The 27,897-nt window shown below is 47.0% G+C and overlaps 3 protein-coding genes across 4 annotated transcripts in view; 1 reads left to right on the top strand and 2 right to left on the bottom strand.

Moving 5' to 3' along the window:
* PPP2R2C (protein phosphatase 2 regulatory subunit Bgamma) overlaps positions 1–14,130 on the bottom strand; it is a 167,142-nt gene extending 153,012 nt beyond the window's left edge. Inside the window, exon 1 of the mRNA XM_056855689.1 lies at positions 14,119–14,130. Within this exon, the coding sequence (XP_056711667.1) occupies positions 14,119–14,120 (2 nt within the window). The 5' untranslated portion in view covers positions 14,121–14,130. The remainder of the gene's footprint in view (positions 1–14,118) is intronic.
* The window catches only part of NOP14 (NOP14 nucleolar protein), a 280,913-nt gene that overhangs the window by 72,395 nt on the left and 180,621 nt on the right, over positions 1–27,897 (bottom strand). The window lies entirely within an intron of this gene.
* Positions 364–27,093, top strand: SH3BP2 (SH3 domain binding protein 2). 2 transcript variants are annotated; one of them, XM_056855686.1, is made up of 12 exons: positions 364–500; positions 1,310–1,412; positions 3,630–3,747; positions 4,497–4,567; positions 6,691–6,779; positions 10,200–10,265; positions 13,179–13,752; positions 16,487–16,616; positions 24,241–24,296; positions 24,967–25,048; positions 26,535–26,594; positions 26,935–27,093. In XM_056855686.1, exons 1-12 carry the CDS (start codon positions 365–367, stop codon positions 27,073–27,075), a joined length of 1,626 nt encoding a protein of 541 aa, XP_056711664.1. In that variant the 5' UTR covers position 364; the 3' UTR covers positions 27,076–27,093. The 2 variants fall into 2 exon arrangements, with proteins under 2 accessions (XP_056711664.1, XP_056711665.1); XM_056855687.1 differs by having other exon boundaries at positions 26,938–27,093.

Raw genomic sequence — 27,897 nt, forward strand, 5'->3', positions numbered from 1 at the left:
CACACGTGTCTCTCTCTTGCCCGAACCGCCGGGAACCACTCAGCAAGGCGAAGGCGCTCTTGGAGAGGAAGGCTCATTGCCACACCAAATAAGACATATCGAGCATGGCTGAGAGTCTCTCACCCCCCTTTTTTTTAATCCTGCCCTTCCTCTGAAGACCTCGGAGCAGCATATAGTTTGCCCTCACAGCCACCTTTTAGGCTAAGTGTGGCTGAGAGGGAGGGAGGCTCTGTGGCTGAGTGGAGATTGGAGCCCAAGCCGTTCTTGTTTATCACTGTGGAGGTAGCCCCTGGCAAGTTAATCGCTGCTGTTTTGTGTTGGCAGAATGCCTTCCGATGCAGGTGTGTGTTCCCCTTTCAGAGCCATGACTTCGGAAGAGATGTCTTGGCCTGTCCCAATGAAGGCGATTGGAGCACAGAACCTGATGACAATGCCTGGAGGGGTGAGCCAGTCTGGATACCTGCACAAGAAAGGGGGCACCCAGTTCCAGCTCTTAAAGTGTGAGTGGGGAAGAGGTGGGCACTTCAGGCCAGCCTCGGGGGGCTTCCATTCAGAGCCTGTTTATATTGATACTGGTGCTTAACCTTCTGTTTGGTCAGTGGGAACCAGGATTGGATCGGCATGGCTTTCTTTGCAGGCTTTTCTGCACTGTCAGTTTTTAGTGCGGCAAAGGTGCCTTTGTAAATGGCTTCTGTTGCAGCTCTGTTGGAATTCCTGGATTTGGGACGTGCTGCATTTTTACCAGGGAAAACTGTAGCCCCTCGCCATTGGGAGTGGTGTGCAAAACATGGCAGCGCCTTCATCCACTTCATCCGGTCACTTGCAACACTGGCTCCCTGCAAACTGCTGTTTGAGAATCAGAAGGCCTGCTCCCTCCTACACCTCTTCTGCTCCCCCATCCCTGCTAATCGGGGGTTCTCTCATAAGCAGGGTTTACAAACCCTGGATTCAAAGTTCACTGTCAACATAGGAACCCTGGTTAAGGGTGGTTCAAAGTGCAGCCGTGAGCCCTGGCTAAGGCTGACAAGTTGAGAAAGGAGAAGAGGGGCCGTCCATCGCTGAGGCTGGTGGTCAGGGAACCTGAGTTATAGCTGCCCTGAGCCAGTATAAACTGGTACCGATGCAGGATGGGAAGGGAAAGGGGTGGTGGTATCCCTTATCGTTACAACAGGCATTTGGGGATGGTGCTGGTCTAGAGTTCTTGCCGTCAGGCACTGAAACCGAGAGAACTGTCCGGGGCCTGCTTATGCTAACTGGCTGCCTCTGGCCTCCTTTTTCCCTCTTCCCCCTCCCCTTGATCTCGCTCCAGGGCCACTGAGGTTTGTGATTGTCCACAGGGGCTGCATTTACTACTTTAAGAGTAGCACATCCGCATCTCCCCAGGGAGCCTTCTCACTGAAGGGCTATAATAGGTGAGTGGTGCCCTCGGCTACAACCGTGTTTGCTTCATGGTGGAATGATTTTTAAACGTATCCGTATGTCTGGTCACTGAGGGTATATAGTAAGGAATTAGATTATTTGATATTTATTTGGTGAAATGTTTTGGCTTCCATCTTCATCAGTATCCAGATACATAAGCAGCTTTTTTTCAGAATTCATTTGCTCTGTAGGTGCACAGGCCCACCTCCATTTGGGAAAGTCGCATACCTGCTCTGACAAAAAAACAGTAATAATAATTATTATTATTTAAACAGCATCTTAGAAGCAAGACACTGTACAGTAAATATTGTATGCCTTTTTTGATTCTTTGGTTTGGCTTGGGCTCCACAGCTTTCCTGTGGTGGGAACTCTATTCCATTATAGAGTCACTTAACACAAATATCCATAGATTACAGAAGGAATATTATATCTTGTGTCAAGATGTTAAATGGTGATCACCATTTTACCATTGTAAATTTAAGTAGTGCATAGTAATTGCCCAGGGCATCTTGTGTCCATATGTCCTAGCCAGCTGTAAGAAGAATTACAAAGTAAGAGCGATTTTTGGAATGGCCTACTTAATTTTTATTATTATTATATATTAATAAAAACAGAACATAAAACAAATTACAGAAAGAACTGAGATTACTACAAATTATATAGAAGGACTCATGCCAAGGTCTCCTTTGGAGATGACATAATAAACATATAACAGAAAAACATACCATTACTTGGAAAAAGAAAAAATTCAATGGTGAGTACAAGAATAGGCAATATATAATAAGTAATTAAATGGTACAAATTGCCACACTATTTATATACGTCCCTGTATCTAGATGGTTTCTCACATAGTTTGAGTAAATAATTGTAATATTGCTTATTAATTGTTGAGTTATATTTCTACTGTGAGTTCAAAAATCTGTTAGTACATTGCAGTGATTCAGCTTGAGAACTCCAACTTATTTGAGATAACAAAACACTAAACACAACAGAGCCTATCAATAATTCATGACTTACATATCAGGACAATATGCTTCTTACTTTTTAAACCTTTTGGGGGGGTTTGCCAAGAAATTGGCCAGTTTTGACACTTGAGCCAATCTCAGAATGCCGTGTGCACAACTAAGAATTAATCTACATGTATAAGGATCCTGAGAGTCTTGGCCAGAAATAAAATGGGTATTTGACAACCATGCATTCGCCACTAATAATAATAATAAAAAATGCTAGTAGTATATTCCTTTTTACTGGGAATTGCCCATACTAATCTAAGACCAAGCAAGTATAGGCTTTATAGATCTTGTCCCATTCTGTGCTTTCTCCTGCATCCTCAAAGGGCTCAGGAGCAATGGTTTGGTGCTGGTGGGTTAATTATGTGTGTTGAGCCACCAACACAGATTTTGAAGGCTGGGTAACGTGCAGCTCTTTTCGTTTTCTTGAGAATATTCTTCATCAGTCCAGGCCTTCAATGTGTCACTCTGTATCTTCTGCCTTCAGGGGTATCTGAATGCTTTTTGCATTGTGATAAATAAAAAGGCACAATGAAATTAATGTCTTTATAATAATGAACAATGCTTCTAATTCTTGCAGCTCCCTGCCAAAATTACTTTTGTTTATGATGTTCAATTTTATATGATAAAAGCCCATGCAGCACTCAGTGGAATGAGCCTGAAATAAAGAAGATTTGGCTAGCATACATGCTTAATAATCAAGGATCCAGCAGCATTCCCAATATACCAGTCATGCAGAATACTGATCTGGGGAAGAGATGATATGAGAAGAAAAAAGAGGGGAATAGAACCTAACCTGGTACCCAACGAAGAGATGATATGGACACATGCCTTGGGTCTATTTTGCTCAGCACCATTTACTCTGACAGAGGCTCTCTGGAGTCTCTGGCAGAGAAAGATCTTTCCTCTCCACCTACTGCCTGAGATCCTTTTATGTGCAGAGCAGGTGTTCTTCAGTGGAACTGCCGGCCCTCCCCAAATCCCACAGATTTAGCAGGTGATGTGCAACTTACATGCATTCTTTGAGTACTGAAAGAACTTTTGCTTTCTCTTGGTAAAGATTCCAGGACAATGCATTACAGACTCTGCCACATGGATTTCATTGAAAGGGCGACTAGTAACTGTGACCATACTTTGTGCCATGTGTACAAAAAACATAATTTGAGGTTTTAAAAAACTATTACTTTCACTGTTATACAGGGTTATGCGGGCAGCAGAGGAAACAACATCGAACAATGTATTTCCTTTCAAGCTGGTTCACATTAGCAAGAAGCACAGGACCTGGTATTTTTCTGCTTCCTCTGAAGAAGAAAGGAAGGTGAAATCATGTTTATGGTTCCCAAAATATGTTTAAATTAACCTGGCATATTAAAGGAAATTGTTGTACCTTCTCAAAGTGCAGTCCAGGTTGCTTCTGAAAATTTCCTCATCTTGAACTTTTGGTTCCAGAGATTTATAAATACATTCCCACAGTGAGGAGTTTTACACATGAAGGGACTTCTCTGTGTAAATAATCTTGAATATACGTTTGCTTTGTAGGGATCCTCTTATTTTGCATAGCACCACAAATTCTCTAAATCTCATGTATCCAATTCCTATTGTGTCCTTCCTTCAGGGTGCTCAGGGCATCTTGTCTTCCTCACAACTTTCTGTGGTAGGCCCAAGACCACCCAGTGAGCTGCATAACTGACTGGGGGCTCTCAGATCCCCCTCTCACACTCTGACTGCTATACCATGCTAGTTCTAGTAGAATTGTACTAAATTATCGCACAGTTCATAGCTGGGTGTGTGTTTGTGTAATTCTGCATTGCCTAAATATTGTCGAAGGCTTTCACGGTCAGAGTTCATTGGTTCTTGTAGGTTATCCGGGCTGTGTGACTGTGGTCTTGGTATTTTCTTCCTGACGTTTCACCAGCAGCGAAACATCAGGAAAGAAAATACCAAGACCACGGTCACACAGCCCGGATAACCTACAAGAACCGTCTGCATTGCCTGTTTCAAAATTGTTTATTTGGCTACAAAAAAACCCCTCCTTTGGAATAAAGTCTGGTTGTTGTTGTCTTCCAGGACTGGATGTCCTCACTTAGGAGAGAAATAGATCACTATCATGAGAAGAAGGAAACGGTCACTGACTTAAGGTAGTATCTTCAGCATTGTGGTGCTCATTAATTCTTGTATTAAGGAGCTCTTTGTAAAGTACTTCCTGCTACTTGAAACTGGTAACACTTGAAGAAGTATTTGCCTTTAAATCAGGGGTGGGGAACCTCAGGCCCGGGGGCCGTATGCGGCCCCCGAGGACATTTTTTGCGGCCCTCGGGAGCTCCGGGGCCCTGCTGCAGAGGCGGGGCGCAGGGCGGCCCTCCCAGAGGGTGTTCCTTGCGCCACGGCTTATAGTGGTGCTGCGGCGCCCCTTGGACCTCCTCTCACCGACTGTTGAGCAGCGAGAGGGAGGGGGAAAGAGGCTGGCGGCTCCCGGCGGCAGAGCATGCATGCAGGAGCCAATTGGGCTTCGGGGGGGGGGCTTTTGTGGACTCTGGGGAGGAAAGGGCATGGAGACTGGGGCCCGGTCGCGTGGGGCTCTGTGCGCCGCCGGGTGTGTGTGTGGGCAGGGGAGGCTGGGGCCCGGTCACGCGGGGCCAGCGGGTGTGTGTGTGGGGGGGGGAAGGCTTTTCTCTCTTTTCTTCCTTTTTCTGTCACTCTCCTTTCTCTCTCTCTTTTTCTGTCTCTTTCTTTGTCTCCCTCCGTCCTTTTCTTTGTCTCCCTTCATCCTTTTCTTTCTTTCTCCCTCTCTCTCCATTTCTTTCTCCCTTTCTCTCCCTTCCTCCCTTTTCCTCTTTCTCTGTTTTCCTTCCTCCCTTGCCGATTGACTGTGGGCTGTGCCCCCCTGGCACCTCATTTGCTCGGGCGCACTACTGGCTGCCCTTCCGCTTGGGAGGGGGGGCACCCTGCAGGCCTTCTCTGTGTGGCTTCCCCTGGGGTTGCCAACCTCCAGGTGGTGGCTGGAGACCTGGCAACCCTAGCCTCTTCCCCCCACACCGGGAGATCTACACCTGGTATGGCCCCTGAATGATGTCATAAATGTGCAAATGGCCCTTGGCAGGAAAAAGGTTCCCCACTCCTGCTTTAAATAGCAGCTATGTCAAAAGTACTCAGTGAAGACTATGTGCAACACTGTTTTAAAGGCCTTATAAATCTCCTTTATATTCTCAACAGCTCTTTGTAGTCCTAACACGTGATGCTGGAGAGCCAGCATGGTGTAGTGGTTAAGAGCGTGGTTTGGAGCGGTGAACTCTGATCTGGGGAACCAGGTTTGATTCCCCACTCCTCCACATGAGCAGCAGACACTAATCTGGTGAACTGGGTTGGTTTCCTCACTCTTCCACATGAAGCCACTTGGGTGACCTTGGGCTAGTCACAGTTCTCTCCGAACTCTCTCAGCCCCACCTACCTCACAGGGTGTCTGTTGTGGGGAGGGGAAGGGAAGGTGATTGTAAACCGGTTTGATTCTTGGTTGGATATGGAGAACTGGGTTGGTTTCCCTACTCCTCCACATGAAGTCAGCTGGCCTTGGGCTAGTCACAGTTCTCTCAGCCCCACCTACCTCACAGGGTGTCTATTGGGGGGAGGGGAAGGAAAGGCAAAAGTAAAACTATTTGATTCTTTCTTAAGTGGTAGAGAAAATTAGCATATAAAAACAAACTCTTCTTCTAACACAGTCATAATTTTATGAGTTGTGTTGCTGGCCAATAAGAATTTGGTGTGATTATGTGTGATTATGTAGTTACAATTAAATAGCTATTTTTTAATTGTTGGATTGTTGAAACTTTGTTTTTGATTTTTGTGTATATCACCAGTGGATCCAGACTTCTGTAGCTTTCATCTTGGCTACTTACAACATTGTAGAGCAGGATGTCATTTTTGTTTGCAAATCCTTGATCAAGATTGCCTAAATTTGTGGCTGTGTGCTGGTCAGCGCTCTCCAGCTAACAGCACCTTGAGTGTGGTTGCAAGTGCAATGGGCCATTAAAACATCATGGGCTACCTTGCGTTTCCTTCCTAGCCTCTGAACAACTTTCAAAGTGTTGCCAAAGTTTCACTAGTAACCACAGAGCAACTTTATTTCTAGAAATGGTATCAACCAGTATTACAGCAAATAAGTAGTTTCCTATTTCTGCAACTCGGTGTGCTCTAGTTTTATCATTTGCATAAGGGCCAGTGTGTCTGTGGCCTAACTCTACAACATTTCTCCCCCTATTGTCAGTGATTCTGGTTCAGATGTTGACAGTTTCTACGGCTCAATAGAACGCCCAATTAATATCAACTATTCTCAGCATTCAATAGAAAATTCAGGTGAGAATAGAATTTTGAAATGTGTGATCCAGTAAAGGTGATGTACTGAGTATTAGGGGTGTGCTCCGAACAAAATATTGTTATAATTTTGGATGGGGTGGGGGGTAATTGCTTATTTTCTGTAATTACTGTAATGGCTTATTTTCAGGTAGGACATTGGAATCATACAGTTGGAAGGGACCATATAGGCCATCTAGTTCACCCCCCTGCTCAATGCAAGATCAGACTAGAGCATCCCCGACAAATGCTTGTCCAGCCTCTGCTTAAAGACCGCCAGTGAGGGGGAGCTCACCACTTCCCCAGGTAGCTGATTAAACTGGTTCGGGGTTCAAATCTGTATGGTTTTTCAGATTCTGGAGTTTCAGGACCATTATTTTCAATGGGGAACCAATTTGAGGATATGGGAGCAGCTGTTTTTAAAGATAATGACACCAAATTTGCACAAGGCACAGCCCCCCTAATCTAAAGACCCCCTCGGTTTCAAGCAGAATGGACAATGGGGTTCCCCCCTCCCAAAGTATGTGCCTCTTGGGACAGGCGCACGGCTCTCCCTCCACTTATTCCTCTTGGGGGGGAGGGGGGTGGCACCAGCCGTCAACATTTTCAGGAAATCTTGTCTACATTCATTTCATTTTTCTACTCGTACAGTGACTGACTGGCAATTAAAAAAAAAAGTTTACCTTTTTGTGGAAAACTGCATTTGCCAATTTTCCTTATTGTGGTCTGCTGTTTGTTTCCGGGCACAAAGTGAGGATAAATGAGTGAGCTAGAATGGCAGTTCTGCTATTATTGTCTATGGGGAATTTGGGGGGGGGGGCTGGAGTGGCTGTTTTTAAACCAAATGACACCAAAATTGTGGGGGTTCTAGTGCAGCTTGTCCACCAAAGACCTCCCAAGTCTCAAGTAAATTGGACCAAGGGGTCCAATTCTACACAGATTTTTTGGGAGGGGTTCTTAATTCCTAAGCATCCTGGATTCGCATAACCATTCTGAAATTCACAGTAATGACCCAAAACCACAATTTTCTTGTATATTTTTTGCTTGGGAATTCTGGAATGCATGCTCCTACTGGTATATTTTTCTCTTGTGGAACCATCTGCACTGGGAACCATCTGCACAGTAAAAACCTAATGAAACAGAATAATAGAATCCTACAGCTGGAAGGGGCCATACAGGCCATCTAGTCCAACCCCCTGCTCAATGCAGGATCAGCCTAGAGCATCCCTGACAAGTGCTTGTCCAGCCTCTGCTTAAAGACTGCCGGTGAGGGGGAGCTCACCACCTCCCTAGGTAGCTTCCACTATCAAACAACTCCTACTGTAAAAAAAATTCCACCTGCAATTTAAATCCATTATTGCGAGTCCTGTGATCCTCTGCTGCCAACAGGAACAACTCCCTGCCCTCCTCTAAGTGACAGCCCTTCAGATACTTAAAGAGAGCAACCATGTCCCCCCTCAACCTTCTCTTCTCCAGACTAACCATTCCCAGGTCCCTCAGCCTTTCCTCATATTCAGAAATAGAGTGCCACCTGTCACCCATTCAACATGAAAATCGATACTCGCATAACTAGAAAAATGGATGATAAGGACAAAATATAATAAGGTAAAGGTAAAGGTCCCCTGCGCAAGCACCGGGTCATTCTTGACCCATGGGGTGATGTCACATCCCGACATTTCCTAGGCAGACTTTGTTTATGGGGTTGTTTGCCAGTGCTTTCCCCAGTCATCTCCCCAAGCTGGGTACTCATTTGACCGACCTCAAAAGGATGGAAGGCTGAGTCAACCTTGAGCCGGCTACCTGAAACCAACTTCCGTCGGGATCGAACTCAGGTCGTGAGCAGAGCTTTTGACTGCAGTACTGCAGCTTAACACTGCGCCACGGGGCTCCTAAAACAAAATATAATACATAGGGAAAAATGGCAATGTCTTTAACCAGTTTTTTAAACAATATTTTCTCCTTATCCATTTTTGTAATTGTACTGATCAGTACTGGTTTTCATGAACCATTGTGTTTTACAACAGACAAATCACAAAATCACACAAGGTTGGAAGAGACCACAAGGGCCATCCAGTCCAACCCCCTGCCATGCAGGATCCCACAATCAAAGCACTCCCGACAGATGGCCATCCAACCTCTACTTAAAGACCTCCAAAGGTGGGGACTCCACCCACCCCACCCCCCGCCCAGAGGCAGGGCATTCCACCGTCGAACCGCCCTCACCGTCAGAAAGTTCTTCCTATGTTTAGGTGGAATCACTTTTCTCTTAGTTTAAACCCATTACTCTGTGTCCTAGTCTCTGAAGCAACAAAGAACAAGCTAGTTCCCTCGTTAACATGGCATCCCTTCAAATATTTAAGCATGGCTATCATGTCACCCCTTCACTTTCTCTTCTTCAGACTCAACAAACCCAGCTCCTTAAGTCTCTCCTCATAGGGCATAGATTCCAGACCTTCCCCCGCCCCCCCGTAAACCAGGTCATCATTATTGGTTAAGATCAGATCCAAAATAGTTGTTCCCCTTGTTGCTTCTTCCACTTTTTGGACAATGAAGTTGTCTTCAAGGGAAGTGTTGCTTCTTCCACTTTTTGGACAATGAAGTTGTCTTCAAGGGAAGTGAGGAATTTATTGGACCTTATTGTCCTGACAGAGTTTGTCTTCCAACAGATGTCAGGATAATTGAAATCTCCCATCACTACTACATCTCCCTTTTTTGAATGTTTAGACATCTGTTCCAGGAAGGCATCATCTAACTCTTCAGTCTGACTTGGGGATCTATAATAGACCCCCACAATGTCATCATTGTTTTTCTCCCCCTTAATTTTTACCCAGATGGTTTCAAGCTGGGTTCCAGTGTTTAAGTCCTGGACCTCCTCGCAGGTGTAATTGTCCCTAACGTATAATGCTACTCCTCCCCCCTTTCGATTTGGTCTGTTTCTCCGAAATAGGCTATACCCTTCAAGTATTACATTCCAATCATGAGACTCGTCCCACCAGGTTTCCGTAATGCCTATTATATCTTATTTGCTTTGTTCATCTTGCTTATTTCCCATGCTCTGTGCATTAGTGTAAAGACATCTTAGACCATGGGTCCTTTTTCTTGGCAGCTTATTTAAGATTGTTTCCCTCTCCTTTCCTTACAACCTTTCTAGTCATTTTTTGGATGGTTCTTTTAGTAAATTTGTACTTCTGTTTTCTGTTGCTGCTGTGGGGTCAAGCCTATGCTATTTTGGGGTCCCTGTGAATAGCCCTTGCCTGTCCTCTCCTAGAATTAGCAGTATTTCCTGGGATGCTCCTTCCATCCCAGCCAGACTCCCTTGTGGCTGAGCTGATTGTGCTGTGAACCTGCTGTAAGACTGTTGTGGTAGAGACCAGGCTGCATGTTCCAACCATTCAACCTGTATTGCTTGAAACCTGATTTCAGATTATGACCAGGATGAAGAAGAAGAATACTTACAGCCAGATAATGCAGACAGTGTAAAATGTGAAGGTACGTTGAACTGGGAAGTTCTGACATTTCCGTGTATCCTGTCGGTGGCATCCGCACTTGTGTAGGATATTTCAATGTGGTCCAATAATCAGAGCCCTGCATTGGTGCGACGGTCAGAGGAGAAGTGGGTTAATATATTAATTGAAAGCACATCTCTAACAGCGATTTAGATGTCCTTAGATGGCCCACTGCCCTGTTAAGATATTCTTTTTTTGCAATACTATAACCTTGAACCAAGAATTTTAGTTTCATTGTATTTGTAGCTACTCCCCCACCCCTCCAAACAGCTCGCTCTGACTTCTGCATCAAGTCCGGCCTGCCTCAGTCCCACCTTCATCTGCCATTCTTTTTTTAAAGGACATCCTAAAAGCAACAAACTACATCCCACTTCTGAATCCTTCTCCCAAATCTTGTTTCCAGAAGTGAGTTTCCACGGGTGTCTATGCAGAATAAGTAGATTATTGTGCATCCTCTGTAAATTTCTCCTTTTTCAGTTATGCAGTTTAGCTTCCAGTGGGGTTGGAAATGGTTTGAGGCAGCCAGGAAACTTAGAATTGCAGGCCTTCCTATTTTGGAAGCAATTCTGGATGAAAGAGTGAGAAATGATGGTGTGCCTTAGCATGGAGAAACAATTTGCCCCCAGGGTCTCCGCCCTAGTCCTGCTAATTGTACAGCTGTCACCCCAAATACCCCTCTGGAATGTATCCCAAAGTGCCCTTCCAGACATCGTGGGCAGCCTTCGGTCCTGCCGCCGCCGCCGCCACTGTGCCCTGGGCTTTTGAAAGCATCCGCTTTGTTCACCCGCCTGGGTTTCCTCTGGCAAAGGCCAGCTACAGCAGCAGGAAGGCTGTTTGGCACCCAGCTGCATGTCCAGAACAGGCAGGGGGCCTCTTTGCGGGAACGCCGTGTCCAACTGGCCCTGGCCCTGCAGCCAGCTCATTTTGCTCCATTTCTACCCCGCTGGGCTACCTGTGAAGCAAAACTGTGTTGCTCAGGCTGCTGTTGCTTCAGCCAGTCAGTCTGTTGCCTACGCGCCCCCCCCCCCGATGTTGTTCTTACTCTTGAAAACTGGGAAGAAGTTGAGGTCCCAGCCCCAAAGCAAGAAGCCAGTCTAAGTGAGGTGCCAGGCAGGCGTTGGCCTGTTCCCTCCTGTCGCTGTTGAGCTTAAACCAGGAGGGCATTCGGGGTCTTTTGGGTCAGGCTTCACAGGTTGCTGAGAGCTGCTGTGCCGTTGTTGCACTTCCTTGCCAAAACCCTCATTTTGCAGAGGCTTGATAGAACCTGACCTGGGTAGGGGGTTTCAGCGGGCAGGATTAAAACAAGAGGGCGCCTGGCAAGTGGACAGCACGGCAGCGGCTCACGGAGGGAGGCCGGAGTCCCAGTGCTCCACTGCCCCTTTTCCCGAGCTTGGTGTGCCACTCTTGGTTGGGACAGGGCAGCTGATAGTGGATCAAGCTGTGGCTGGGGAGAGAGAAGCCAGGAACAGGAACCTGGGCATAAGTCTTTCCCTACTCGAGGTCAAGGAGCAGGGCTTGTTTGCCTGATCTTCCATTGCTTGCTCTTTTTGTTGGTGGGCGTGGGGGGCGTGAGCCAGTGTGGTGTAGTGGCTAAGAGCGGTGGTTTGGAGTGGTGGACTCTGATATGGAGAACCGGGTTGGTTTCCCCATTCCTCCACATGAACTCAGCTGGCCTTGGGCTAGTCACAGTTCTCTCAGCCCCACCTACCTCACAGGGTGTCTATTGTCGGGAGGGGAAGGAAAGGCAAAAGTAAGACAATTTGATTCTTCCTTAAGTGGTAGAGAAAGTAGGCATATAAAAACCAACTCCTCTTCTTCAACACAATTTTATTATTTATTATTTGACCAGGTGCATTAATTCTCTGGTCTGCTCTTATGTTCTGAGATGGTGCTTTATGGTCTGTCCCTGCTCTCTTAATAGGAAGCCAGGCTTCCTGCAATCATGAATTAGTCTTTTGCGCTGGTTTCTCTCGTTATTAGTGGCGTACGTTTGTAAAGATTGCTGTGAGCTGCGTTAGTTTTCAAGGTGGGTGCAGATAATATGTTCTAATGAATGAAGCGCTGAGGTTAGTGTAGGGGTGCTGGCTTGGCAGTGTGCTGCTGAGGGAAATCTTGGCTGCTGCTCGACAATCTTTGTCGTACTGGGGAAAGTGAGTGCAGGGGATCTGCAGAGTGCGTGCTGGGCAGACAGGCACATGGGGGTGTGGACAGAGAGCCTGGATTTTACCACTCATGCTCTTTTCAGACTTGCTGATCTGCCAAAAAGTAGCAGTGGCACAAGGCTATGCAGAGAAATTATTGCTCACAACAAATACCGTTCTTCCATGGACCGAGACTTAGAACTGGTTGTTTGGAACAGAATAGGAAATTCCTGCTAAGAGGCACAGGAATTCCATGCAGGTGGTGGAAGGATCAGTATTAAAAGTGGGCATAGCTTTAGGCCCAGCCTGAACACATTTGTTGAATAAATTTTAACCCCCAAGGCAGAATAGTATGAGCAGAATACAAAGTGGATTTGTGATCTGTTTGATCACATGGTGGAGGCACACGGGGAGGGCCTCCCTAGTCAGAGTTAGTGTTGGGTCTTGAGGTCAAAGGCCACCTACCAAGTTGCAGTAAGATTAGCTCAAAGCATATTTAGTTTAAAGGGGGGAGAATGTTCATGTGACAGAAATGTTGTAATGTTTTTTTCATGATCATATCTGGCTTTGAGTTTTTGCCTCATTGCATACCAGCCGTATATATTTGTTATATTTTATACACATTGCTATAGTATGATTCTGGTTATTGATAACACACAATGACATGTCCAATTTAATTTTTGTTCAGATGGATATTCAGACTTCCATATAATTCTTACTTTTCTTCTTCTTTTTTCGCTTTTAAAAAAATGCAGACCATACAGTCCTTCCACCAGCATACCCACCTCCTCCAGTCCCGCAGGTGGGAAAACCTTCCTATTCAGAGACCCGGGTGCGTTTGTTCTCCTGCCGGAGCAGTGTACCTGTGCTTCCGCTGCCACCCCCCAAGAAAAGTCTGCCTGTTTTTAAGCCCGAAGCTCGCTTGTGTAGTATGAGAGGGGACCTTCCTTTTCAGTACCAAGCTGCATGTCATGTGAGACCCCAGCTAACGCGTCAGCATGCAAGCAGCGCAGGATCGCCAGCGCCTCCGGTCCCTCTAGCCAGAAAGCCCACTCGCCTCATAGAGACTGGCGGTCAGTCGGCCGTACGCCTGCCCCTCGCCCACACTTTAGCTACTTCCGAAGACAGTGAGAAGCTAAAGGAGTTAAAGCTGTCTGCAAAGGGCCCACCTCCACTGCCAAGCGGCAAGCCCAGACTGACACTCTGCCCTGTGATGCCGGCAGGTGCCAAACCACCGAGGGAATGTGGCAAAATACTGGCTAAGCCTCAAGCGTCTGCTGAGAAGTCACCTGTGCCTTTATCCAAACCAGAGAAGCCTTCACCTCCACAGTAAGTTGGAAAGCAGGGTGGATGTCGTGACATTGGGCTCATGTTCAAATTCGGGCTCAGTTCAGGCATCACACAAAACTATTGTTCAATTATGCCATGTTTAGTGAGATTAGGTAGGGTTAGCTAATCAAACCATGTTTCAAAGTGAGTCTTGACAATGGTTTTTTATCCTTGTGGAATTCTGACTTCATCCTAGCTTGTTCCCCAGAGATGCCCTTGCATGTCGCCCAGCTGCAGAGAACAGGTGGCCAGGGAGAAGGCTTCGAATGGTCATCTGTCAGCTCAGTCCTGGGTTGACCGATTAATGAGAATCAAAAAAAGGCCTGGTTTTCTGTGATGTCTGAACTGAGCCACAGATGGATGCACATTCAGTCACATGGTAGAAATGAGATCCTCTTGCACACACGTGAGCACACTCTTGCCCTGGAATTGGAATCAAATGTTGTTCAGAAAAGGGACTAACTTTAGTGGCTCACTTATCAGTACACATATTAATCCAAAGACCATTTTTTCCCCTAATCTCAGACTCCAGTTACCCCAGGCTTTAAAACCCTGCTGTTTTAGGATTATGAAATTAAAAACTCAAAGGATAAATATATGGGTTTTTTTCCTTGATGTTCCTTTGTGCTCTTTGGGGGGAAAAAACATGTGGGGGAAAAACCACAGCCACTATTTCTTAGGAGCCACTCAGCATCTAACCAACTAAGACAAAGCAAAATTTCTTCTTGCCTCATTGGCAGATGAATATCCAGATGTCCTCCCTTTCTTGCCTGTAATTTGAGCCACGGTTTTCTAAACTTAAGGCCAGACCTTTCCCCCCCCTGCCCCCCTCTATTGCCAAGCTTCAGCCCAAGCCCTCGTCTTTGAATATCAGGAAAGTTCTCACTGACTGACCAGAAGCCAAGTCTTGCGTTGCTCCCCGAGTAGACAAATCACCGGCCAGGCTATTTTCTCTTCAGGGTAGCTGCAGTTTTTTGCAACCCTGAAAACAGCTGAAAAGAATTCATTTTGCCCCTTTCCCAGCTGTGCCTCGGTTTCAGAATAAGGCAAAGGCAAAGCAAGGAGGTCAGATCTCTGTGTTCTGTAAACTGTGGCATTTGGACAATCAGCTGACTGTGTCAGTACTTTAACTGATCAGGTCTTGATCATCTCACAAAGGATACCAACAACTGAGGAAGTCCAGTGGATTTTCAAACGTAAGGACAGGGCTGGCAACCTCCTGTACACAAAGACTCTGGGTTGCCACATGATTGCCTATAGGAAACTCTCTAGCTTCCGTTATCGTCCAGGTATTGTAGGTAGCTTTGAAATTTCACTTTGATAAAACTTCCATCTCTTGGATAGACCCAAAGGATTGTATACCCACTCCAGTCCACAAAAAAATCAGACCATTATTCAGATAAGGACTTCCTATCTCCCTCTATCCTGATGATAATCCCAGATGAGCAGCCATGTTCGTCTGTAGCAGTGAAATAAAACAGGAGACAAGTGGCTCATTAACAACTAGCAAAAATTATTTTGGCATATGTTTTTGAGAGGTATAGCTCACTTCATTGGATGCCTGAAGTATTCATTTATGTAATTATGCCCTTCTTTTCCCCCTAGTGGGAACCCAACATCATTGCTCTCCCTTCCTCTGTTTTATCCTCACAACCACCATGCCAGGTAGGTTAGGCTGACAGCAAACTTCCACAGTAGAGTTGGGGTCCAAACCTGGGTGTCCCTGATCCTAGTCGGACACTCTAACCACCACACTGGATCTCAGTGTTTGTCCGTTAGGCAGATGTATTTCTGCTCCAAGCTATAGACAACAGAAGAGGGGACAGGTGTTACATAGAGAGGCCAGTTTAAAGGAGTACCAAATAAAAAGAATAATCAGTCCATTCCAAGTGAGTGATGAACGCCAGTTCATGACAGATAGACCAAGTAGGATTAACAGGAAAAGTATGATAGTACATGATATGTAAATTCAGTTAGAAAAGGTACAGCTGAACTCATTAAAATCTGTAAGTGGTGGCATGTGCAAAGCGATTAGCACACGTCGTGAGTGGGAAATGCCCCCTGCCTTGAGGAGCTTCCCTGTTTAAATCTTAAAAGTTGTTGCATATTTGAAATTTTTACAACAAAATCTCAAACTGGTGAAAACATGGGTTCCAATCATCTACATAAGGCACTTGAGAGCAAAACCATATGTACGTGTGTGCATTTTTGAGGTGTCTGTTCATTACAGCTATTTATTTTCATGTCTCAAACTTCTTGCAGTATTTATCTAAACACAAGCATGGGGTCTCTGTCCAGCTTTGCTTAATTCAGTTCTTTTCAAACTTCATCCCCCAAAACTCTGGGGGTCCCTGGAAGTTTCTCAGGACTTTCTCAGTGGGACAATCAGGGATGTTGCTGGACAACATAGCTTGTCTGTTATTGCTAATGTTTGCCTGCTGTGTGTAGCTGCCAAGTGTTGCACTCTCACTTCATAGAGAACACGTAAAGTCTGTCCTGTGCCCTGCACAAATGGAGTTTTAGCCCCAGAATGTGTTCCAGGTTCTTCTGCAATGTGCACAGGATGTGTAGGTGCTTAGGAGGCTCCTTACAGATTTGTCGTGGTATTTCTCTGAATGTTGCAGAATCTGAAAATCACTGACTTTTTGACAGATACAATATCAATATGAAACTGAACTGTTATGCATGAGTCTGCTTACATTAATGTAATGCAACATGTCCCTTCTAATTTCAGTTTAGGTTCTGTTTCTGGTAGGAGATCACCTCCAGATGGGCAGAGCTTCCGAGGTGCCTTGTTTGAGAAACCAGCAGTGCTTTCAAAGCCAGCCGTACCTGGTACAGACTCAGATGATGACTATGAAAAAGTAAGGCAGCACATTCTCAAAGATAACGTCACTTCATAGAGAGTCATGTACCCAACCCCAAATATTACCTGATCCGCAGGACATGTGGGTAATTTTATGTGTGCTGAGCACCCTCCTACATTTGTTACAGAATTTATGCAGAAGGCACTTTGGTCATAGGGATTTGCACAAAATTCACAAGTCATAACAGGCTCTTTTTCTGCAAGGATACCTGCAAGGATAGGACTTTTACAACATAGGAAGCAGCTAGACTAGATTTTCACAATTTAAATCACGAATCAGTAAGACTAGATTTAAATCATGGTTTCCTACATAAACAGCACTTCTCAGCCTTGCATTTCTTTGTTGCAGTGTTTGCATTTTGCAAACATGCCTGCCTTACCCATATTTCATTAAAATATTCATAAACTGGGTCTCTTTTACAGCCTGCTGCCATTATAGGTTTTTCTCCTCCAGGGAGAGAATAATATGATATACCTTAGGCTAAACCTTAGGAGAGCCAGCGTGGTGTATGTGAGAGTTCCCAACCTCCCTGTGCAAACTCCATAAAATCACTTGCTCAGACGGTCATGCAGAAACAAGGAACTTTATTGGAAGCTTCAGGTTAGTATAGGCCTTACACTGGTAAAGTTGCAAGTGCTCACAATTTCACAAAGACAGAATTATAACCCCTATAGGGAAGCAGATGTCAAATGTATGTTATGGGAATCTACGAGATAATTGTGCATGGTACAGGAACATCAAAGACCTCAGGAAGCTCGTTATTGCTATCTGTCTACCAAGGCCATAGCTGGTGGGAGGGAGTCGGAGAGAGCAAGGGAGGTGGACGTGGGAAGAGACATTCCAATCTGGGGCCTGCTAGATGCAGCGCCTGAACCAAGGAAAGGCAAAAGGCCTGGGCTGCTTTTACGAGTCCAGGGGGGGGGGAACCCACAAGGCAAAGGCGTACAGACCCTCACATTCTGCCCCCCTTAAGGCCCCCCTCCCCCGAGACCGGGTGGACGAGGCTTGTCCGGATAGGCAGAGTGAAACTCTTGAACCAGGCGGGGAGCCGCCACATGGGGAGCGGCCACCCATTCGTCATGGGCGGGTCCCAGGTGCTTCCAGCGGATCAAATAGAACAATTTCCCCTTTTTCAGCTTAGAGTCCAACACTTTAGAAACTTCAAGATGCGATTCCCCCCCCACACACACACAACCGTAGGAATTTCGGACTTAGGGAGGGGGTGGAACTGAGGGGCAGCGACGTACAGTTTAAGTAGGCTGATGTGGAACACCGGATGTACCCCTCGAAGAGACTTGGGAAGTTCCAACTCCACCGTGACGTGGAGTGATGGGGAAAGAACCTACATACTTGTCACCAAGCTTTTTACAAGGCCGAAGTGAACGTAGGTTTTTTGTGGAAAGGTAAACCTGCCCTCCCACCTTGAGTTCCCACCCCGGAGACCGATGTTTATCGGCCTGGTCTTTGTATTTGCGCTTGGCCCTTTCCAGGTTTTTCTGCAGCCAGGGCCAAGTGGTCTGCACCACCTGTACCCAATCCTGGACCTCCTGCACCCCTTCAAGTTCAGGAGTGATGTTAGGAGAACCAAAGGGCCCAAAGTCCTTTCCATAAACCGCACGAAAAGGACTGAAACCTGTGGAGGAATGGGGGGCATTATTTTAGGCATATTCAGCAAAAGGCAGTAGGTCTACCCAGTCGTCCTGGTGGTAATTGACATAACACCTTAGATAGCATTCTACCACAGCATTGACACGTTCGGTCTGACCATCGGTCTGGGGGTGGTAGGCTGAAGAGAGTCCTTGCTCTTCCACCCCCATGACTTTTAGGAAGGCCCTCCAGAATTTGGCAACGAATTGGGCCCCTCTGTCGGAGAGGACCTTCCTCGGGATCGAATGATACTTCACCACGTGATTAATAAACAGTTTAGCCAACTTTTGGGCCGATGGTAGCCCCGCACAAGGAACAAAGTGAACCTGTTTAGAGAATAAGTCTGTTATCACCCACAGTACAGTTTTCCCCCGACTTGGGGGCAAATCAGTGATAAAATCCATGGCGATTACTTCCCAGGGCATGGTCGGGGTCTCCAGAGGCTTTAAGAGTCCGGGGGGCTTTCCCATTCGTTTTTTGGCAGTGGCGCAAACGGGGCAGCTGCGCACGTACAACTCCACATCGGCTCTCATACCTGGCCACCAAAATTGACGCCGCAATAAATGCAAAGTTTTTACAAACCCAAAATGCCCCGCAAGTTTGGCCTCGTGAACCATTCCCAGCACCTCTTTTCGGAGTACTTCGGGGACATAAAGTCTACCCCCCTGCAACCAAAAGGAGCCCTGTTGGTCGAGATGTGCGGGGAGAACCTGCTGATCCGCCTCCCTCAGGGAAGCATCCCGGAGCCACTGTTGAAAAGCCTCCGGGACTCCTTTGAGGGGAGGAAAATCTTGGCGGTGGGATTGGGACCAGGTGGTTACTGCAAGTCCCGAGACTTCCCCTCTCTGTTCAGGGGTAAACAAGGAATCCACCGGTCGGTCAAAGTCATTGCGGTATTGGGGGAGTCTAGAAAGAGCATCCGCTAGCGCATTGTCCTTCCCCGGCACATGTTTCAGGACAAAGCGGAATTTGGCAAAAAACTGCGCCCAACGAATCTGTTTCGCGGTGAGCTTTCTAGCCCCCTTTAAAGCCTCCAGGTTCTTGTGATCGCTGCAAACTTCAAAAGGGATCTCTGCCCCCTCCAGGAAATGCCTCCAAATGGTGAGGGCATGTTTAACAGCCGCGGCTTCCTTCTCCCAAATGGCCCAGTTGATTTCGGATTGGGAGAACTTTTTAGAAAAATAGGCACAAGGTTTCAGCTGACCGTTCTCGTCCCGTTGCAAGAAGGGCCCCCCCCCCATGGCAACGTCAGAAGCATCGACCTGGACCACAAAAGGTTTTTCACAATCAGGGTGCGTGAGAACGGGTTCGGACGAGAAAAGCCGCTTGAGCGTATCGAAAGCCTGCTGGCAGTCCGAAGTCCATTGCAACCTAGCAGAGGGCAAGGCGGCTCCCGCCCCTTTCCCTTTTGTGTGCAGGAGCGAAGTGAGAGGGAGCGCCACCTGGGCAAAGTTAGGGATGAAGTTTCGGTAAAAGTTAGCAAAGCCCAAAAACTGCTGCAAATGTCTGCGCGTAGTGGGGGGGTCCCACTCCATTACCGCCCGAACCTTCTCGGGATCCATCTCTAAGCCTTGGTGGGAAATCACATACCCCAGAAAAGTGATGGAGGGTTGATGGAAATCACATTTAGAAACCTTAGCAAACAGTTTGTGCTCGCGCAGCCGCTGCAGCACCTCGCGCACCAGTTGTACGTGCTCCTTCATGGTTTTCGTATAAATGAGGATATCGTCCAAGAAAACCACCACCCCGCGGAACAATAAATCATGAAGTACTTCATTAATCAATTGCATGAATACACTCGGAGCCCCCGAAAGTCCGAACGGCATCACTAAATACTCAAACATTCCAAAACAACTTGAGAAGGCAGTCTTTGGTTCGTCCCCTTCTCGTATGCGGACACGGTGGTAAGCCTCCACCAAATCCAATTTGGTGAAGATTCGGCCCTCCTTCAATTGTGCGAGAAGGTCTGGAATGAGAGGGAGGGGGTATGCATTAGACTGAGTGACAGCATTCAGTCTACGGAAATCAATACACAGTCTTAAGTCTCCCGTCTTTTTCTTAACAAAGAAGGCGGGGGCCGAGTATGGAGCCTTAGACGGGCGGATAAAGCCCCGCGCTAAATTGGTGTCCAAATATTCTCGCAACACCGCCTTTTCATTAGGACTCATGGGGTAGACCTTCCCTTTGGATAATTTGCCATCCCCCACTATTTCAATAGCACAGTCCGTCTCCCGGTGGGGGGGCAATTCGTCGCATTCCCGCACGTCAAACACATCGGCAAACTGGGAATACTCGCTGGGAAGCTGGGGCAGGGAAGCCTTGATAGAAGGGGCCCCCACGAGGGCGGCTGCGGGAGTGTTAAGTACTCGGTTTTTATCATGGAATTCACACGGGTTGCGGGGAAAGGTGAGCGTCCGCTCAACCCAGTCTATGGAGGGATTGTGTCCCAGCAACCAATTCATCCCTAACACAACGGGTGCGGCGATGGGGGCGATGGTAAAATAAAGTCGTTCCCAATGCTCCCCTATGGCCATGACGACCGCGGTGGTGCGGTGAGAAACAGGCCCTTTTTTAAAGTCACTGCCATCCATCTGGGAAAAGCGGATGGGTTCAGGTAGCCGCTTTCGCTTAACTCGCAATTGTCGGGCAGCCTCTTCGTTTATCAGGGTGCGGGCACAACCCGAGTCAACTAGGGCCGTAAATTATAACATGGGCCCCCCTTTTGGCAATGAGAGATTGACGTTTACATACACATTGTCTTCCTGAGCGCTTACCATCAGTGGAGCTCCTTGCACAACGTTCGGAGCGGTCTGCTGAGGAGCCCCCTTTACAGCAGACCGACGGCGTTTTTTGCCGGCATGTCCCAGTCCTCCTCCTCGCTGGAGGAAGCAGACGTGGTATTTGTAATCCGTGACTCCGATGAGTCAAAGGCTTCATTTGTAATCCGTGGCCCCGATGGGCCAGACGAGCCCGAGGCTTCGACCTCGGTGCGTGCGTGCATTGCCGAGGGTGCGCCCCGTCGGCTCGATGCACCGCTCCGGCGGCGAGGTTGCCCCTCGGGAGGGGGCTTCTCAGGTTCGGTCGTTGCCGGACGAGACGGTCCCGGACGTCCGGGTCGGGAAGGGCATTGAGAGGCAAAGTGTCCTCTTCCCCCGCAAACGAGGCAGGCCCCGCTCTCAAAGCGTTTGCGGCGTTCGGTCACGGATCGTCCTCCCCCCGAGGGGGGACGAGAGTCCTTCGGACCGCCGGGCCTGTCTCCACGGGCCTTGGTCTCCCATCCGGTGCGTTGCCGGGACAGAAGCAGCAGCTGCTTTCGGTTCTCGATGTCAGTGGCGTGACGAACCCACCCTTCAACATCGGGAGGGTTACCTTGCATGAAAGCCCAGTGTTGCAATTCCGGGTTCAAACCTTCGTGGAAATACTGCACCCTGGTAGCTTCACTCCAGTCCAAAATTTTACTCGAGAGCGACTGAAATTTGCTTGCATACTGCGTGACCGACTTAGTCCCTTGACGCAGTTGTAGCAAGGCGGTTTTTGCTCGCTCACCCAAGTGCGGGTCCTTGAAACGGTGTCGAAGGGCGATCATGAAGTCATCAAGACTTCGCAAGACTGGGGAGCGGAGCTCATACTGCAGTACCATCCAGGCGGCCGCCTCACCCTGTAGAAGAGACGCCACATATTGGACCCAGGATTCTTCCGAGTTAAAGGTCCGGGCCTGTTCCCGCATAAAAATGTCCACTTGTACCATAAAAAACGTCAGCTGGTCACTCGACCCGTCATACGTGATCTTCAGGTCTCGGCGGGCCGGTGGAGTGGGACGGATGGGAGGTGCGGGAGCCACAGGTGGGCCTGGTTGCTGTCCTCCGTCCGCCGGAGCCACGGGTGGCGTCGGAACTTTCAGGTCGTCCATGGCTTGAGCCATGTCCAGAATCACCGCGTTCATGGCATCCATCCGGTCCAGTAATTCCTGGCGCTCTTCCTGCCAGCGCTGCCGCTCCTCATCCATCTGGTGAAGCAGCAGGGCTTCCTTTCGGGCGGGATCGTCCTCGAACCCCAACCCGTGAACCGCAGTCCGTCGTGACCGCGCGTCGCTCTGCGGGAGCGACCAACCCCGGGGAGATTCCAGCCAGGTATTCAAGCGGGTAGACTTGGGCTTTGTACCCAGACCCGTTCCCGAGTCAGCTCCACTGGGCGTCTTCCCAGTCGACTTCCCTTCCGAAGGGGCCAGGTCGGGCTGCTTGGGTACGGCGCTGTCCTTCTTGTCGTTGTCATCCCCGTTGCCTGCCATAGCTGTCCAAGAACGGTACAGGAGCAGGATAACGAGGCAGAGGACTTGCAACTTAATGTGAGGGTTCCCAACCTCCCTGTGCAAACTCCATAAAATCACTTGCTCAGACGGTCATGCAGAAACAAGGAACTTTATTGGAAGCTTCAGGTTAGTATAGGCCTTACACTGGTAAAGTTGCAAGTGCTCACAATTTCACAAAGACAGAATTATAACCCCTACAGGGAAGCAGATGTCAAATGTATGTTATGGGAATCTACGAGATAATTGTGCATGGTACAGGAACATCAAAGACCTCAGGAAGCTCGTTATTGCTATCTGTCTACCAAGGCCATAGCTGGTGGGAGGGAGTCGGAGAGAGCAAGGGAGGTGGACGTGGGAAGAGACATTCCAATCTGGGGCCTGCTAGACGCAGCGCCTGAACCAAGGAAAGGCAAAAGGCCTGGGCTGCTTTTACGAGTCCAGGGGGGGGGGGAACACACAAGGCAAAGGCGTACAGACCCTCACAGTGTAGTGGTTAAAAGCGGTGGTTTGGAGCAGTGGAGTGTGATCTGGAGAACCGGGTTTGATTCCCCACACCTCCACATGAGCGGCAGAGGTTAATCTGGTGAACTGGATTGGTTCCCCCCTCCTACACACAAAGCCAGCTGGGTGACCTTAGGCAAGTCACACTCTCAGCTTCACCTACCTCACAGGAGGAAAAGGGAAGGTGGGAGGAGAAGGGAAGGTGATTGTAAGCCGGTTTGATTCTCCCTTAAGTAGCAGAGAAAGTCGGCATATAAAAACTAACTCTTCTTGATACACACAAAGTTCCCAGGACTTGTGGAGAATTCTGCTCAAAAGGTTTCACTTATCATTTTTACTGCTTGCCCCTGCCTCCTCACACCTAGCACCTTGTGCAGATCTGTCCCATCCCAATCAATCTTCTATTTATTGAGCTTCTTGAAACATAGCACTTAAGAGGTAAGGGGTTGATTCTGCGTACATAGATTTGCAAAGGAGCAATGGGATTAAGGTCTTTTTCTCAACTCTATATGTTTATTTTATAACATTTCTGCTGTGAAGGAGAGATGTTATCTCTGCAGACACAAATTCACAGTTTGGTAACTGCAAAACCAAGCATCTGTGATAATATCTTCTAGATAGAAAAATTGCCAAAAATAATCTTACAGAAACCTCTGGAAGAGCATGACATTGTAAATGGATTAATGGAATTCATTTACCAAAAAATGTAAACATTGCATCAATATACAGCCTCATGCTACATAATTAAAAACGAATCCTTATTTCATGATGAATAACCTTTGGACTGTAATGTATCTTAAACAAAACACTATCTTTAGATAGATTTTTCCTCAAAAAGCATTTTATTTAAAAAAATCTGATGTAAATTTTAAAAATCTGATTTTTTTATTTTAAAAAAATCATTGATTTTTATCCACCCTGCTGCAAGGCCTGTCATTTAATATTACTGTCAGTATTTTGTTTATTTACAAGAAAAAAACCAAAATGTTTGAGTTGAAGACTTGGGATGAAGCTGAAGGCTTTAACCACTGGGGCTTGATCACTGAGTTTTGGGGAGGTCACTCTTGCTACACATATGATCACGAAACCACTCTCACTATGCATGGAGCGATTTGCCCTGTTGTTGTGCTTTTCACTTCACAGCTTAACATTTTTGTCTTGCAGGTTGAGCTGCCTAATTCGGTATTTGTCAATACATCTGAATCCCTTGAAGTTGAAAGGTAAATTACTTTCCTTGTAAACAGTTTCTTTGGATATAAGTGGATCCTAGGAAATTAGAAATGTGGATGGGAAGTGAAGTGACGGCTGCAGCAGGGACCGAAGCCAGAAATCCAGCCACTTGGCATTCTCTGAATAGCGATTGTCTTGCAGTAATGAAAGGGTAAACAAGAGTCAACAGGGGCCACTCCAGTAACCAAACAAATATGGGCAAAAAGCCAGTGGTGCGAGAAAGAGAATATTTATTGGATAATAATAGTTTTAAAAAAGTTTATGTCCCAATCCCAATGAAAAAAACAAGTTTTGTATTCCAATCTCTATGCATTTCACATTTGCTTTGTCCCTTGTGTTTTCTAGTTCCATTGATGAAGGTAACATGAATATTTTTTTTCTAACACCATTGGCTTTTTGCCCATATTTGTTTGGTGATGAAAGTGTGCCAAAAGGTGGGCAGGAAGGTTATGTGGCAACCTTTGAGGATGTCATTCCCTGTGTGCCTACTTCTGCACAGAGCGAACGCCTTCCTGGTTCGAGCATCATCCATGTGTTGGGCACCTTTACAAGCTTCAGTCAGAAGATGTTGGTGTTTGTTGTTAAGTCCTCGTGGTTCTATTCCAGGCTTGCCTTTGTGTTTCTCAGAAAGTGACCATTCATATTTTCCCACTCTTTTAGGATGTTCAAATCTGAAAATCTGACAGGGCATCCAAAATCTGGATTATTCTGCATTAGGAACTCATCGACGAAAACTGGAAAGGTAATAGAAAAGAATTATCTTGAATATGAAATGCTGTCTGTTCTCTCTCTGAAAGGGGGATTTCATACAGCAGTGTTATGTGGGGGATCTTGAGAGCTCTGCGGAGGGGGCCCTTGTATCATCAGCATGTTTCAGGAGGTTCAGCCCGATTGGTACATCTCAGGTCCCCAGTTTATTGATTGGTTGTTGACTAAACATAAACTGACCAATCATACGCGTCACATTTGGACTCCTCTGTTCTATATAAATACAACAGGGACTTTCTGCAGAGCAAACCATTCCCTTGATTACAGTAACTGCAGTGGCTCCTTCTGGGCCGTTTGTAAATCCATTTGTGGCAGAAAGAAGAGACGCACCCGGGAAAAATATGGGCCGAGGGGGGACTGGTGTGCTCAGCCCAGGTTCGACGAGCCAAGGGATGGACTGTTGGGCTGGGCTGGGACCAAGGATGGGTGGCAGGGAGTGTGGCCAGAAGAGTGTGGCCTGGCCTTCACTCTGTCAGGAGCGGCAGGATAATGGCCCGGGAAGGCTTGGGAGGGGAGGGCACGCCCTTAGGGATGAGAGGTGCAGACTGGCTCCAGGCAAGACTGAGAGCAAGGTCCAAGGGGCGGGGCCAAATGTCGGACCAGGCACTAAAGGCAGCAGTGCGCTGCTTGTGGGGGTGGCTGCCGGAGGAGCAGGGACTGGCTGCTCTGTAACATGGGCTGGTTGGCGTCCGTCCTGCACAGTGAATAAAGGAAAGGCAAAGTTACATCTGTTTCCTCTGCCTGCTTCCAGGCCTCCCACACCCAGTAGGGCAAGAGACACTGCGGCCTGCCCACACTATTCTAGAAGTTAAACCACGTCACTTCTCCCTCACATCTCTCCTAATTCTTGTTCTTTGTCATTTCACACAGAACCGTTATGTTAATATTTGATAGACTCCCCACAGGATTTTTGGTTGCTTCTCCCCACCTGGCCTCTTTCTGCCATCAAAATCCTCATCGTTATTAGTGGACTTGAAAGCACAGGCTTTGGCATCGCTTGTGTGTTCGTACAACACAATCCCAGCTAAGCTAGCTGCTGAGACAGTTTCCATTTTTCTGTAGTTAAATGTCACTCAACCACAATTAAAAGCCATTAATAAAACAAAAAGCAGTAGCAGCTTTAAAAGACTTCAGGCCCGTTGGAACAAGATCAGTTTTCACACCCCATGAGAGGCAGGTTCAACAAAGGTGGGGGAGGATTCAACAGAAGACCCTCTCCGGTGACAGAGCAGTGTTGCTGGTGGGGTGCGAAAGGCCCCAACCCTTGAGCCAGGCTGCCGGTGCCTCACTCGTTGAGTTGGTCAGGACGACTTTGGCCGAATTTGGCTTACTGATCGGCATCCTCGCTTTCACCTAAAGGGCACCTCAACATTTTCATTCTGTTTGCAAGATACCAGTTGAAGACGGTTGGGACGTTGTGGATAACACTGAGTTTGCTGTGCTTTTCTTCCCTTTTCAAGGTGTTAGTTGTGTGGGATGAGTCCATTGAGAAAGTGAGAAACTACAGAATATTTCAACAGGTTAGTAGAAGAGCAGTACATAAAGATACAGCGGTATGCACTGGTTGTATGATACGATAGGCAGCCTTCTTTTTTACGCCCCTCCCCCCAATCTGGGATCTGGAGCTTGGTTTGAATGTATAATGGCCTAAATCTGGATGTTTGAAGAGGGAGATGCAGAATTCTGGCTGTAAGTCAACAAAACTTAGGCATGTTAATGTGTAGTTAGAGCTCCTTAGTTCCAATAGATGTGGTCTGTCCAATTTGAGATGGTAGAATTGGTCTGGGTGTTTCTGATTTTAGCGCCATGGCATTTTCCTGGGCTGGTTATTAATCTCAGATGTCCATTTAAATCTTGCAGCAGGACTCAAAGTTCTACCTGGAGTCCGATGCGCAATTCCCAAGTCTTGGAAGTCTGGTTGAACACTACTCCTGCCACGTCTTGCCTGGCCACAACAATCTGAGGCTCCAGTTTCCTTATGGCTATTCTGGGCCAAGGTGACACACCTTCATTATCCGCTCTGTAATATCAACATGAAGGGGAAAGAGGGATTGAAAGAGAAGTGCTTTCCTGCCCCATAAACTGACCGTGGATTCCAATACCGGACTTTATTTTTCTATTCCTTCACCTGACGTCTGGGACAATTTCTGATTATGGTTCTCCTACAGACTATATGGTTTTATTGAAGAAATGACCTGGTACCCTTTTTCAGATTGGATTGCTGGATATCACACAATTAAGAGGTCACATTGCCAGAAGAAGGGGTGCAGTGGAATCTTTGCAAACTGGGCTCTTCAGCAGAGCTACCGATTCCCCTTCTCTCAGTATGTGGGTATGAGGCTGAATGGCAGAGGAAAATTTCTAAAAGCAAGGTGATGGACGTGTTTGCCAACTTGTTTGCCACTGGTACTTGAGAAAGTATTGAAGCGGTTACTAACGCTTTTTATTATATATTTAAAATTCCAAAAGAAGAAACAGATTGGGAAAAGAGCCAAATCTTGTAATGTTGCTCACAGTAACTTGTTAGTATGGCATGCCCTAATTTCCTCACCCCTTCCTCCACAGATGGATACTTTTGCTGTTTCCAATTTTTGCTACCAAAACGTGTGCTGCAGTTATTTCCAACCAGGTTCTGGTGTTCCCTCTATACTGCCTTTCTAAGATGAGCTAATAGTAATGTCCTTGATTCAGAGGGAGGGCTATATCCACTCATGTTTTTCATGATTTCATTTCCTGGAAAAACTTTACTAACTTCAATTTATATTAAGAGGTTTTAAAATTCAGGACTGGCACTAAAACCTCTATTGTATGTTCTGTATTTCA

This window comes from Euleptes europaea, chromosome 9, assembly GCF_029931775.1.
Source record: "Euleptes europaea isolate rEulEur1 chromosome 9, rEulEur1.hap1, whole genome shotgun sequence".
Classification (NCBI taxonomy): domain Eukaryota; kingdom Metazoa; phylum Chordata; class Lepidosauria; order Squamata; family Sphaerodactylidae; genus Euleptes; species Euleptes europaea.